This window comes from Micropterus salmoides, unplaced genomic scaffold, assembly GCF_014851395.1.
Source record: "Micropterus salmoides isolate LMB-PRFRI ecotype aquatic unplaced genomic scaffold, ASM1485139v1 Ms_hic_scaffold_12, whole genome shotgun sequence".
NCBI classification, from domain to species: domain Eukaryota; kingdom Metazoa; phylum Chordata; class Actinopteri; order Centrarchiformes; family Centrarchidae; genus Micropterus; species Micropterus salmoides.
This window is the reverse complement of record NW_024040263.1, coordinates 14,256,874-14,269,786: the sequence shown is the minus strand read 5'-3', so window position 1 is coordinate 14,269,786 and position 12,913 is coordinate 14,256,874. Positions and strand designations below refer to the sequence as shown.

Here is a 12,913-nt window from a genome sequence, read left to right as displayed (position 1 = left end):
TTTCTTTGCGCACATTTTCATCAGCATGGCCATTTCCTTTACCAATGTAACGTAATACCAGTATCTCTATTTATTCATAAACATATCCTTTCAAATTTGAAAGAGGAAATGCTACAGGCTAACTCAACTGTAAAGGTTGTTTTCTAAAAAATATTTACACACGACTAAAATACGTCTTTAGTATAAGATGTATGGATGGATCGATTAGTAGCCTGTTATAGGATAAAAATGAAAACACAACAGTTTCAATATGTGAGCTAACACTTTGGCTCCAGTGGGTTCAGGGTTCTGCAGTTAGCCACCGCGGCCTCTGGGCGGCAGTAATGCGCTTTAACGCGGTGCAGTTGCTGCCTATTTCGACCCGCAGAAGAAGACGCCGACCGAGAGACAAGAGGAAGAAAATGACAGGGCGCGCAAAAAGAAAACCCAAATCCAGTCAGGTAATTTCACACTCTTTAGACCACCCCTGTTTGGCTGCAGAAATGTCAAATAAAAGTGCGGTTTTCCAAGGAAAGGAGTTGCGCTGCGCGTGTTTATAGTGACGACAAAGCAACGTCTTTGAAACGCTGTGGGCAGAAGTGTTTGGCACGCTGTGTGAGCAGCAGTGGCCTGACGACAACATGGCAGCAGCACTGCTGACTGGTAGTAGCCGCTTGTTCAATGACGTTCACAGTAAGCTACACACCCGTTTGCGTTTTGATGTTGATAGCATTACACAGGTCAGCACCGCTGAGTCATGGACCATAACAGAGTAATTTAGCTAGGTAACGTGTAGGCTAGTCTGCTGCTGTGTGTCTGATTTTAATTCGTGGTTTGTTCCAACAAAGAAGACCATACATCAGTGCCATAATGGGGTAACAGTAGTTAGCAAATATTTCACGCACCCATTTATCGAGATTGTGATCGTTAACTTGTGTATGAGGCTCTTCCACGGAGTCGTTCTCGGTCTTATTAGATTTCCTCTGCCTCGGTTACATACAGAGCACTAAACATAACTCTAAAGTTACTTATAAGAGCGAATATGACCTTATTAAATACAGTTGCCAGTTTTGTTAATACTAATACTGTTATTATTACAGTAATCCTGCAATGGATCCTTCATTTATATGTGATGCTGTCGATTCTGGTTGTGTTTTACTGAAAGGTTTCTTTGAAGAAAAACAAAACGATTTCTTATTTAGTGGATTATAAAAACGCAGTCATCAGCACACATGATTTGACTTAAAACGTGAAATCCTCTAAAGCCATGTTACTGTTTTTACCCCTGCAGGAGTGTCACTTTGAAATACTAAAATATGTTTACATAAATATTCTACTTGCATGTACCTGCCCTTCGATAGATAGATAGATAGATAGATAGATAGATAGGGAGGGAAAGGGGTTTAGGCAGGTGTGGAAAAATGCTCTAAGTAAGAATGCTTTCAAGAATAGACATGGACAATATTTGGTGTAACCACCATTTGCCTTCAAGACAGCATTAATTAAAGGTTAAGGGTACTTTATTTGTCACATACACATACATGTAGCAAAATTCATTCTCTGCATTTAACCCATCCCTGAGGGGAGCAGTGGGCACTGTACAGCGCCCGGGGAACAACTCCAGATTGAAAGCAGTGTCTGGTCAATGGCACAGACTGAAGAACCTAACATGTTTTTGTCTTCTATGTATACTTTTTTTTGGAGGAACCCAGCGGGTAGGTTGGCCGAAACATCTTGGAGAACTACATACAATTCTTCTGTGGATTTAAGCAGCCTCAGTTGCTAATCCCAGACAGACTCAATGATGTTGAGATCAGGGTTCTGTGGGGCCATATCATCACTTTCAGAACTACTTGTTCTTCTTTACGCTGAACATAGTGCTTAATGACTTTCGCTGTATGTTTGGGGTAGTTCATGCTGCAGAATAAATTTGGCGCATGATGAATAAGTATCTATCAGTACTTCTCAGTATTTAGGAGACCATTCATTCTGACCAAATCCCCAACTCCGTTTGCAGAAATGCAGGCTCAAACTAGCAAGGATCTCCACCATGCTTCACTGTTGCCTGCACACACTCATTCTTCTACAGATCTCCAGCCCTTTGGCAAACAAACTGCCTTCTGCTACAGCCAAATATTTTACATTTTAACTCAACAGTCAAGAGCAGTTGCTGACATTTTTCTGCAACTCATTTCATAGCGCATTCGCACATTTCTATGCACACTTTAGTCGCTTGGCCTTGTTTCCATGCCATAGGTCTGGCTTTTTGGGCGCAAGTCTTCCATGAAGGCCTTCTCTGATCAGACTTCCTCCGGACAGTGGATGTATGTACTAGGGTCTCCCAGTTTTCTGCCAGTTTGACATGCTGGGGATCTTCTGATTGCGAAGGGAAGATAGCACAATGTGTCTTTTATCTGCTGCAGTAAGTTTCTTTTACCGACCACTGCGTCTACGGTGCTCATCGTTGCCTGTTTCTTTGTGCTTCTTGCAAAGAGCTTGGACAGCACATCTGGAAACCCCCATCTGCCTTGAAATTTCTGCCTAGGAGAGACCTTGCTGATGTTGCTGTGCTCAGTCTTGCCATGGTTTATGACTTTTGACAGTAATCTGTCTTCAACAACCTTACATTGTTAGCTGAGTTTGGCTGGTCCTCACCCAGTTGAATTCCTTCTACACAGCTGTTTCATGTTTAATGGTTCAGTGTTTCAACCTACATAATGAACTGGTGATCAGTAGCTTCTGTTTGGTATAATTGTTTAATTATACACCTGATATGCCTACAAAATTCCTGACTTTGTGCAAGTATACCCATTGATGCTTTTTTTTTTTTTTTTTAAGGCAAAGGGCGGTTTTCTTCTGTTCACCCACTTCTTTTTTCAATGAGTTTACTCTGGAATAGTAATGTTGAGAAAAGAACATTTTGCTATATCCGTGTCCAACTTGTCTCAACATCTTGATCAGTTGTACTGCCCAATAGTAAAATTAGGTCGATCCAGTCCACCTTTTTTGGATAAGATTGGCTTTTTAAGGAGGATCCAGGCACAGGAATTGGTAAGGATTGAAATAAAATTAAAAAAAAGCAACCTTGGTAATATGTTCATTCAGATTGTTTCTATATAACTAAATAAGGAATGAGACAGTACTTCCCATCTTACTATGTTTGATTTGCAATATTTATTTCTTAATATTAATTAGTTTGACTGGTGTAACTGGGAGATCTTTGGAGTTACAATACGCTCCAGGTATCAAAATCCCCTCTGATCCAAATTAAATGATTAATTTTGTTTGCTGAGTTCCTGTTTATAATCATTAAAATCCTCATTTCTGATGTTTAGTCTACCCTCACTTAATTAAATGCAGTGGAGGACAAAATAGTGGACAGACCCACCTCTATAACCCAATACAATTCAATTTATTGCTGGACTGTCGTATTAAAATGCATTAATTGTTGCAGATTAACCGGCAGCATGGTGTGTAACACGATTGTTTCTCCTACAATGCATTTCTTTAGGAGTCGGCTACAGGGAATGGGGAGTTGAAGAAAGCTCGTACTGATGAGTCCAAAGCCATGGCATCATCAGAGGCAGATTCAGAGCAACGTGAGGAGATAGTGCAACTTTACAAGCTTCAAATGCCAGAAGATCTATACCACTTCTGGGACTTCTGCAAGGAACTTTGTCCCGACAGCCCCCGTGGTATGCTGCTGCCTTTATATTTGCTAGTTTTGAAAAAGCAGTTTCTACTCACCTTTTAAGAGTAAACTAAAATTCTATCAATTCCTCATTACAAGTGTCAATGTCCCAAAGTGACACTTGAAAATAAAAATCTGACTTTGTGTAACCAATAGTGAAAGATGCAAGATGAAAACCCTCTTAAGCATTTTCAACATAAGCATACATCTGCGCACACAGCATACAAAAATTCAGGTGCATCGGCAATAACTCATAAAGGACAAAGATGAGGACATTGCACACTACCCAAAGCTTTTAGCTTAAACCTTTAATTATCATTCTTCCTCATCTGTGGACCATGTGCTGTACGTTCTATGTCTTCGTCCAATATGGCTTATTTCCTGCTCAAATATTTAAGCATTTGAGTTATGGCTGTCAATTGAGATTTGTATCAATATATTATTTTTATTCATCTTAATCTATGTAGGTGCATTGAAAGATACACTGGGCTTGCAGCTGGTTGGTCCTTTTGACATTCTGGCAGGAGCTCACAAAAACTCCAAGAATCCTCAGCCTAACTTCCACCTTCACTGGAGGTATTTTTATGACCCACCAGAGTTCCAGACCATCCTTCGGGGGAGTGACGACAGTCAGTATCACATTGGCTACTACAGGTATAGAACACACAACTTGTGATTGAAGTCTGATAGTGATCTTTGCTGAGCCAGTTGCTTTTATTACAGTGCTGTAGCTTCCCCTAGAGAGCCCCTGACTTTTCTGTCTGTACTACTAACTGTTACTATACCAGCTACAGTGGGAGAAGATGATCCTAACTAGTGAGGGGCTGATAATCTGTAAACAGTGGTAACCACACTGAACAAAATTATAAACGCAACACTTTTGTTTTTACTCACATTCATCATGAGCTGAACACAAAGATCTAAGACTTTTGCAAAGATCTGGCCTTTTATTGTGGGCAGCCTAAGGCACACTTGTGCAGTACCCATGCTGTGTGATCAGCATCTTGATATGCCACTACTCTGAGTTGGATGGATTATCTTGGCAAAGTCGAAGTGCTCACTAACACAGATTTTGATAGATTTGTGAACAATATTTAAGAGAAATAGGCCTTTGTGTACATAGAGAAAGTCTTAGATATTTGAGTTCAGCTCATGATGAATGGGGGGGAAAAAAACAAAAGTGTTGCATTTATAATTTTGTTCAGTGTATATCTAGGCTACATGAGCATGAGTGGTTCTGATTTACTGAATTTTATTGCTCCCAAAATCCACTAGAGATACTCCAGACTCCCTTCCTTCATTTGTTGGGGAAAATGAAGCCAAGAAAGGCTGCACTATAACACAAATGGGGGACAACGTGTTTGCTGCTGTCCTGTGAGTACCAGTCACCACATATTCACCATACAAAAACATTTTCTATACTCCTGATCAGTCTCAGCTGCATGGTTAAGTTTACAGTTTCAGAATGAGAAAAACTGTTGAATTTATACCATAAAATATGTTTTTTTTTTTCACTGTCATTCATCTTACTCACTGCTGATCCTTTTGTTCCCTCCTCCACCAGCTTGTATCTGTTGAAAAGGAGGAAAGAGAGGGGCAGCAAGAAAGCAGAAGGAGAAGCTTTGGAAAGCTTGGAGGTGCAGCTGAGAGACAGGGCAGAGGCTCTGGGCTTCTCTCTAGAGCAGAAGACCAAAGGCATGAAGCAGAGGGACAAGAAGGTAACTTACACAGAGGAGCTAACGGTGGTATTATCTAAAGGCTTTTGTTCTTGGAACTCACTCGTAACTCCTCATTTTTACCTCATATGTTGCTTTGTCTTTTGGACTGAAAATGTAAGCGTATTATGTACCACATGGTTATTGGTCAGTAAATAGTAGGGTTGGGCCGATAGACGATGCCATCGTCCATGGCTGACAGACATCACAACGTTGAGCCGGCAATCCCCCCTAGCAAAAAAAATCTCAAATGTTCACATTAGACCACCCTGTGAAAACAGGTTTTAATGACCATGTAGATTCTTATTATTGTTTTTAAGTATGCTTTGGACCTGCCTCAGAATTCACCTCCCCACACTCTGACACACTCACACACACCTACACCTCAGGTAAACACTCGTCTTGCCCCGCCTCTTTCTGCTCCATTTTCTCCATCAGTAGTATGTTTTCTAAAGTCGCCTAAAAGACTGAGAACTCGTCTTTTTTCCGTATATTTCCACCCGTGATCCGTTATCACGGTAGGTGAGCCGCACGTCGGCTTATTAATGATGCAGCCTATCAAACAACTGAAATTAACATTTACACCCTGTGCGTTCACTGTTGCTTTACCTGGTCCGGGCCTAAAATATCCACCGCAACTTGTAACGTAAGTTAATAGTCCAATTTTTTTTACAGAGTGAAGTCTGTGCGACAACACATGCGTGCGTGCGTGCGTGCACGCACCTGATGACATCGTCCATCCCGATGTTTCGTTGTAGACATTGTCTATTGGATATTTTGTAGACATTTCCCAACCCTAGTAAATAGGACACCTACAAGCATTTTCAATTCCGTTTATATTTGTACTAAGGAACTCCCTTTCTACTGTCTTAGTGGATAAACTTGTTTCTGTTTTGGACATATTGCCAACCATATCGCTTAATAGTATGATTTGACAAAATGTGGGTAAGTGGTTCAAAACAAAAAATATGTTTGACCAAAGTGTTGCACTCCTAGTTGATATTCTATAGTTAATAACAAAACCTCATGTCACACCATAGGTGGTCACCAAGACGTTCCACGGTGCCGGCATCATTGTACCCATAGACAAGAATGATGTGGGATACAGAGAACTACCAGAAACAGATGGTGAGCTTACACCGATCAGCCCTGACATTATGACCAACTTCCTAATATTGTTTAGGGTCCCCCTTTTGCCGACAAAACAGCCCTGACCCGTCGAGGCATGGACTCCACTAGACATCTGAAGGTGTGCTGTGGTATCTGGCACCAAGCAGGAGCAGATCCTTTAAGTTCTGTTATTTGCGAGGTGGGGCATGGATCAAACTTGTTTGTCCAGCACATCCCACATGCTCGATTGGATTGAGATCTGGGAAATTCGGATGCCAAGTCAACACCGATTGTTGTGTTCCTCAAACCATACCTGAACTATTTTTGCTTTGCTGCAAGATGCATTATCCTGCTGTAATAGGCCATCAGCGAATACTGTATTCGTGAAAGGGTCTGCAACAATGCTTAGGTAGGGGGTACGTGCAGACCGGGAACACCCCCACAAGAGGTGCCGTTTTGGAGATGCTCTGACTCAGTCATCTAGCCATCACAATTTGTCCCTTCTCAAAGTCGCTCAAATCCTTATGCTTGCCCATTTTTCCTGCTTGTAACAAATCAACTTTGAGGACAAAATTTTTAGTTGTTGCCTAATTTATTCCACCCACGTGCAGGTGCCATTGTAACAAGGTAATCGGTGGTATTCACTTCACGGGGGGTGGGTGTGTGTGTGTGTGTGTGTGTGGAAGGAATGGTTTAAATTTTTTTTTACAGCATGAAAATGTTTTTTTTGTGATAAGAAAATGCCCATATCAGCATGTTTTTAAAGACTTAAGACTAAAAAAGTTCAATTCCAGCTATTTAACCTACGATTGATGACTTGATATGTTTTCCCTCCTCCATATCCAGCTGGTCTCAAAAAGATCTGCAAGACAATTGCTGAAGCCCGGAATGATGAAGAGCGCGTCAAAGGCTTTGGACCACTCCAGGAGATGATCACGTTTGTTCAGTTTGCCAACGATGAGTGTGACTATGGCATGGGTTATGAGCTTGGAATAGACCTCTTCTGTTACGGATCACATGTAAGTCTCATAAAGTGGTGCAAAAACGCACTCACACTCTGATATTTGACTTTATTACTCCCACTGTCTTTCTGCATCTGACCGTTCTCTTAAATATTCTGTGTGAAACCAAATATTCACACATTGAGATATGGTTTCTTACCTGTATGAAAATGTGTATTTTGGTGAATTAATCTTTTCTCAGATTGTTTTCAGCATTTTCCATTCTGCATAGCGCTTCCTCAGTGTGTTATTACACATTGCTGTGGGTGCTCTTGGGTTTGCAGGTGCTTATTGCACAATAAAGTTAAAACACTCATCACAAAGCATTGCTAACGGCTTTGTTGTTGGTTCCCAACTTGGGGCTCAGCACCCCTCTAATAGGGCACAATATATCTGAGGTGTGGCATGGTGGTATTTAATGGGATATGTAAGACAGAAAAACAAATTTCTGGTGCACAAATGGCTTTCATTTATGGCATTTACAAGCCAAAAAGGTCTGGGCCAAACAAAAGCCAGAATGTTGCAAAACCACTAAGATCATAGTTTGAAAGAAATGCACTAATCTTTGGGTCCCCGACTTTCTCCAGTATTTTCACAAGGTTGTCAAGCAACTTCTGCCCATGGCCTACAGCTTGCTGAAAAGGGATTTGTTTGGTGAAATCCTGGAGGCCCACCTCTCCAGCCGCAGCCATGATGACCTGGACCAACTCTCTGCGCAATAAAAAAGACTCAGAAGTATGCTTCAGTTCTAGCTCTTATAAGCTTTTCTCCACCATTTGTCCTTGTCTTCTGTTGTTTGTCGTTGTTAATGTTTCTTGGTGGTTTGGTTGCTGCTGTCATTGATTGGAACCAGTTCAATGATATCTTGTTTGTTAAAGGTAGATGTCTAATAAAGTATTTTTATATATATATACCTGTCCGACTTTTATGTTCAAGGTGATCTCAGTGAATCTGAATTAATGACTGTGCAGCAGTCATTGTGTATACAGTACTTCAGTTTAATTTTTAGATTGAGATCATCAAGGCAGGATGCGATTTTCAACTGGTTTGGCCACTGCCAATATTGTGTTTTAAGGGTGATGCCATGCAGTGGAAACAGGGCAGTGCTGCATATAAAACAAATCATCACATGACATTTCCCTATCATACTGGCCATCATGTCCCCTAGTTCAGATAAACTCAGCAGTCAGTAAGCAGCTATTTGTACTTATTGGGTAAAAGAAGAACATAATTTGACTTGTGGGACTAGGTTCTAGATAATATGATATGGTATTTAAATTAAGTTATTTCTAGGGTCATGCTGTATGAAAAAGGAAAATTGCAATAACATAATTAGCAATGAGTTGCAGCACACAAGAAAGATAACAGAACCCTTGGGGATATGGCCATATTGACCTCTTTGTGGACCCAGGGGGATACATTTGATGTTGGGCCCCCGTTGCCTCCCAGTTCATATCAAGTGCAATGCTTACTTTATAATTACAACTTTATTTAGGACAATTCACCATGTTGCACTGGTACCATTAGCAATTGCTAATAGACACTTAGTTGGCAAATAAATGCTGGTGGTGAGGAACACAAACTGCTCCTGTATGCAGATGGTACTTTACATGGCAGCCCTCAAGTCTAATGTATCAAGGTCACTCCACGGCTGCTGACATTATTACAATCAATATTCTCCACTTAATTGAGGAAATAGGACCTATATAATAATTTGGCAAGATAGTCTTAAAGGCCCTCCGTAATGCCAGAGCAGCGTACTACTCGTCATTAATAGAGGAAAATAGGAACAACCCCAGGTTTCTTTTCAGCACTGTAGCCAGGCTGACGGAGAGTCACTGCTCTATTGAGCCAAGTATTCCCATAGCTCTCAGTAGTTACGACTTCATGAGCTTCTTTAATGATAAAATTCTAACTATTAGAAACGAAATTCACCAAGACCTGCCCTTAACTGGCACCAACTTAACCTTAGAAACAGCTGTAACTGCTGTAGCTGCTTTACTTCCCTAGCCAAAATATACTTGTAAAAAAGATTATAAGCTGATATGTAGGCAAGGTATCTATGTTAATATATGGGGCTCTTTTGTTTCAGTAACCTGATGTGCTGAAGAGCTGGACCCTTTCCTATAAAAAAAAAAAAACCTTTCTTGACCTTTTCCCATATTTTATTGTCACATTTATTGTTTTAACATGATTACGTTCACCCCCTTTCTCCACTTTTCCCTCCTCTATCAGAGTTCTGCCTGGATTTGTCTCTAAGACATTGTTATTGATTTTGCCCTGTCAACCTTCATTACATTTGTAGCTCAGTGAGGACACACAGGCCAAGGTGGGGGCGTAAGAATACTAAAAGGGAGATTACATTATGTAAGCCCAACCCAATGTGCATGGGCTTGGATGATTTCATATGTGTGTAAGTTCATTAAATCACGGGACACCATGGACCACACTTATAACTTTCCTGTCTGAAGCTACTGCTGGTGCAGAGACGCACCGAGGGGTGGGGGCAACAAGAAGCAAAACAGGAGCGCACTAGTCAGGCCCATTGCTTGACGGTGCGTTCACGTAACATTGGTTGGGAATGGTTTAGCCCCAAAATGTTTTGTTCAGGGTCTTTTTTTTTTTTAATATAGGGATCAAGTGGAGCAGATCGTTTTTTTCTTAGTGGTAATAAAATATATAGGAAAATAAATAATGTAAACCTGATGTCGCAGTGTAATTAGCCTACTGTTTTAAGTAATCTAGTAGGCCGAGGCTATGTTAAAGAAAGAGTAAAAAAAAAAAAAGCATTCTGTTACTCCAATTAGTCACTTTAGACTATCACCCAATCATAACATAGTCTACGCCTCTTGTACTTTTGCTCCTTGCCCAGAAAATCAGTTTTTCAAAAATTGATCATCCCAATCAAGGTGTGTTTACGAAATTTCCGACTGCCCCTGAATATGGCATTGATCCTGCGGAGTTTCGGGAAAGCGCATCTGATGCGCGCTCACATCTCCACACTTATACACGCAGGCATACAGCAACACACCGGGAGCATCCCTGAACGGAGGGAGCGCTCGTTTTTGGTTTGATAGTCAGTGGGAGATCACTGTATCATATTTTGTCACGTTTGATAACAGACTGTCTCTGACGCCGCAAAATGATCCTGGGCCCTGCAGAGCCTTCTGGATTCTGAGGCCCGCACAGAAATCCACCTTGCACCGGCAAACGGGATCCTCAGTTACCGCCTCCAGCAGCAGCCAGCCCGAGACAGAATGTCAAGTAGCCAGGAAGAAAGTCACTCCAGGGGCGGCGGCTCCGAGTGGGACTTGAAAATGGCCTCTTCGAACAACACGTCCCCCGAGGGTGGACCTCCACCGCCGCTGCACCAGAACCGAATACGGCAGGTGGGTGTCTGTCCGTAGCCTTCTCTAGGAATTGACTGGCCCATTCGGCCGTGTAACGAGCTCCGCTGCTGATGTTGCTGTGCGCTTTGGAAGTGCAGTCAAAGGCGTTGCCGTACTTTAAAGCACATCGGCACGCGCTTGTGATCTTGCGGATTGGCTCAGATGTTGCATTACAAGGTGTTCAAATTAGCTACTTTTCCCGCAGGGAGAATGCCGTCTGTTTTGACATGAGACTTAGAGTGATGTGTTTCATGGAGGTGTGATATTACCTAAACAGGCCAATTGTGCAAGTTGTTATGGCCGTCAAAATAAACACTAGACTTGCGCTGTCTCCACTTGCTACTATTACAGGCTGCAGCGAAGAATGTTTACTACTGCACATATAGCCTACCAATGGATGTCTAGCTTACTGTTTATGTGGGCCATATTTTTCTTTGCTGGTCAGATGATGAGAGGGTGAGCATCCCTGATTGTGACTTCAGATGAGTTTACCCTTCTACCCAAAACATGACATATTGCAATTATTTTATCTTGTTCTGGTCACACACACAGTGTGCTATGTCCTCTCCCAGGCCACTCTTGGGCCGGGCTGGTTTGCCAGTAAGTCTTTCTTCCCTTGTGTTGTATAAAATTCTGATATTACTCTGCAGCTTCTTCTTCCTCCTCCCATGCATCACTTATTGCAAAGACCTAGGTGCAGTTTAGTAAAAGTGATACCCCGCTGTGCACGGGCTTATTAGGAAAAAATAAATCCCTACAGTCCATTTATTTATATCTGAGTCTGTCTTCATAATTGTAAGACATAAAACAGAAAATGCATGTTAAGTGTTACCATCTAGATGTGATCATGTAATGTGTGTGTTTGTGTATTCAGAGAAAGTGAGTCAGGAGATGGTAGATGGCTGTTTCCTGTCTCAGTGCACTCTTTCAGGCTAATGTGATTTCAGTAATGGACTGTAGTGTTACATCGTAGTGCTACACACACACACACACACACACACACACAGACACATACTTTAGTCTGTTCTTTTAGGGTGGGGCCGTTTAGCTCACATACTTGTTTGCAATCAGGAGTTTTTGTATCATCACAATTTATAAAATCTAAAGCGCTGCTCAGACTGGTGTTTGTGTTCACAATGTTGTGAGCACATTCTGCAGACATGTGCATGTGTGTCTTCATCTGTGTTTATCTGGATGTGCTCTGTAAGGGAAGTACAAAAGAGACTCCTCCTTAATTTCCCACAAAAGTTGATTATTTCTGTTTTTTGGAAGCAAAACTGGTAAAAAAATTTTAAAAAAAGAAAAGAAAAAAAGTCACATTTACAAGCCAATCTTTTTGCACAATTGGTACCACAATGTTTTAGCTCATGCCATTTACTGAGATGTTAGCAAACATTTGCCTAAATCCAGCAGGTGTGCAGCCACATTCTCATTAATTTGGAGATGTGTTTCTGGCCAGTTGACAAATATAAGTCTAATATTCACTATCATTTTAGCTCTAGTTTGGGTCTCCCCCAGGCCTGTGAAAAGTATCTGTGTTGATAGCTTGCTAGATATATTATTTTCTTCACAAGTTAGCTGCTTCTTTATCTGTCTGCAGTTTGGTACTGAGAAGAAAGTGTACAGTGGTTTTATCAGAGTTTCTTTTTATTTAGCTGCTGTTTGAATTGGAGTTGAAGCAGTGGGACTGAAGTAACTGTGCATGAGTTGGGTGAGAAGTCTCTATGGGTTCATCACTGTGCATTACCCATTGTTCATTACATGTAGTCATTTCATTAATAGTTAATATAAAAAATATTGATTGACAGGACTTTAAATGTACATGATTTTAGCTGTTCCAGTGGGTAAAATTGAATCTGCCTTCTTCTCAGTGTGTAATTGCATCTAGCCCTTTAGATAGTTTTGGTTTTATTTGTTGAGCACAACATAAAATGTCTTTCAAGAAACATTATCCTCTCAGGATAATCCAGAGACCGTGATGTTGATGGTTGTTTCTTTGAACCACCTGTCTTTCCCTTGACAGACAAT

General features: G+C 41.2%; 2 protein-coding genes across 3 annotated transcripts in view; both read left to right on the top strand.

The window, feature by feature from the left end:
* The first annotated feature begins 345 nt into the window (after window positions 1–345).
* LOC119899108 (histone PARylation factor 1) lies at window positions 346–8,405 on the top strand. Of its 2 annotated transcripts, none has more exons than XM_038713531.1 (8): window positions 346–440; window positions 3,491–3,674; window positions 4,138–4,324; window positions 4,946–5,044; window positions 5,235–5,388; window positions 6,426–6,513; window positions 7,342–7,514; window positions 8,084–8,405. In XM_038713531.1, the coding sequence occupies exons 1-8, from the start codon at window positions 402–404 to the stop codon at window positions 8,216–8,218; spliced, it is 1,059 nt and encodes a 352-aa protein (XP_038569459.1). In that variant the 5' UTR covers window positions 346–401; the 3' UTR covers window positions 8,219–8,405. The 2 variants fall into 2 exon arrangements, with proteins under 2 accessions (XP_038569459.1, XP_038569458.1); XM_038713530.1 differs by lacking the exon at window positions 346–440 and adding an exon at window positions 2,866–3,030.
* A 2,058-nt stretch (window positions 8,406–10,463) lies between these two features.
* LOC119899093 (ankyrin-2-like) overlaps window positions 10,464–12,913 on the top strand; it is a 73,537-nt gene continuing 71,087 nt past the window's right edge. The window contains exon 1 of the mRNA XM_038713505.1: window positions 10,464–10,885. Within this exon, the coding sequence (XP_038569433.1) occupies window positions 10,754–10,885 (132 nt within the window). The 5' untranslated portion in view covers window positions 10,464–10,753. The remainder of the gene's footprint in view (window positions 10,886–12,913) is intronic.

Excerpts from the sequence above, each read along its gene's own strand:
- LOC119899108 (XM_038713530.1), top strand. The coding sequence starts at position 2,881 with ATGTTGAGAAAAGAACATTTTGCTATATCCGTGTCCAACTTGTCTCAA. Across the intron at positions 3,675-4,137 it reads TTGTCCCGACAGCCCCCGTG|GTGCATTGAAAGATACACTG; the intron begins GTATGCTGCTGC and ends TAATCTATGTAG. Across the intron at positions 5,389-6,425 it reads TGAAGCAGAGGGACAAGAAG|GTGGTCACCAAGACGTTCCA; the intron begins GTAACTTACACA and ends GTCACACCATAG.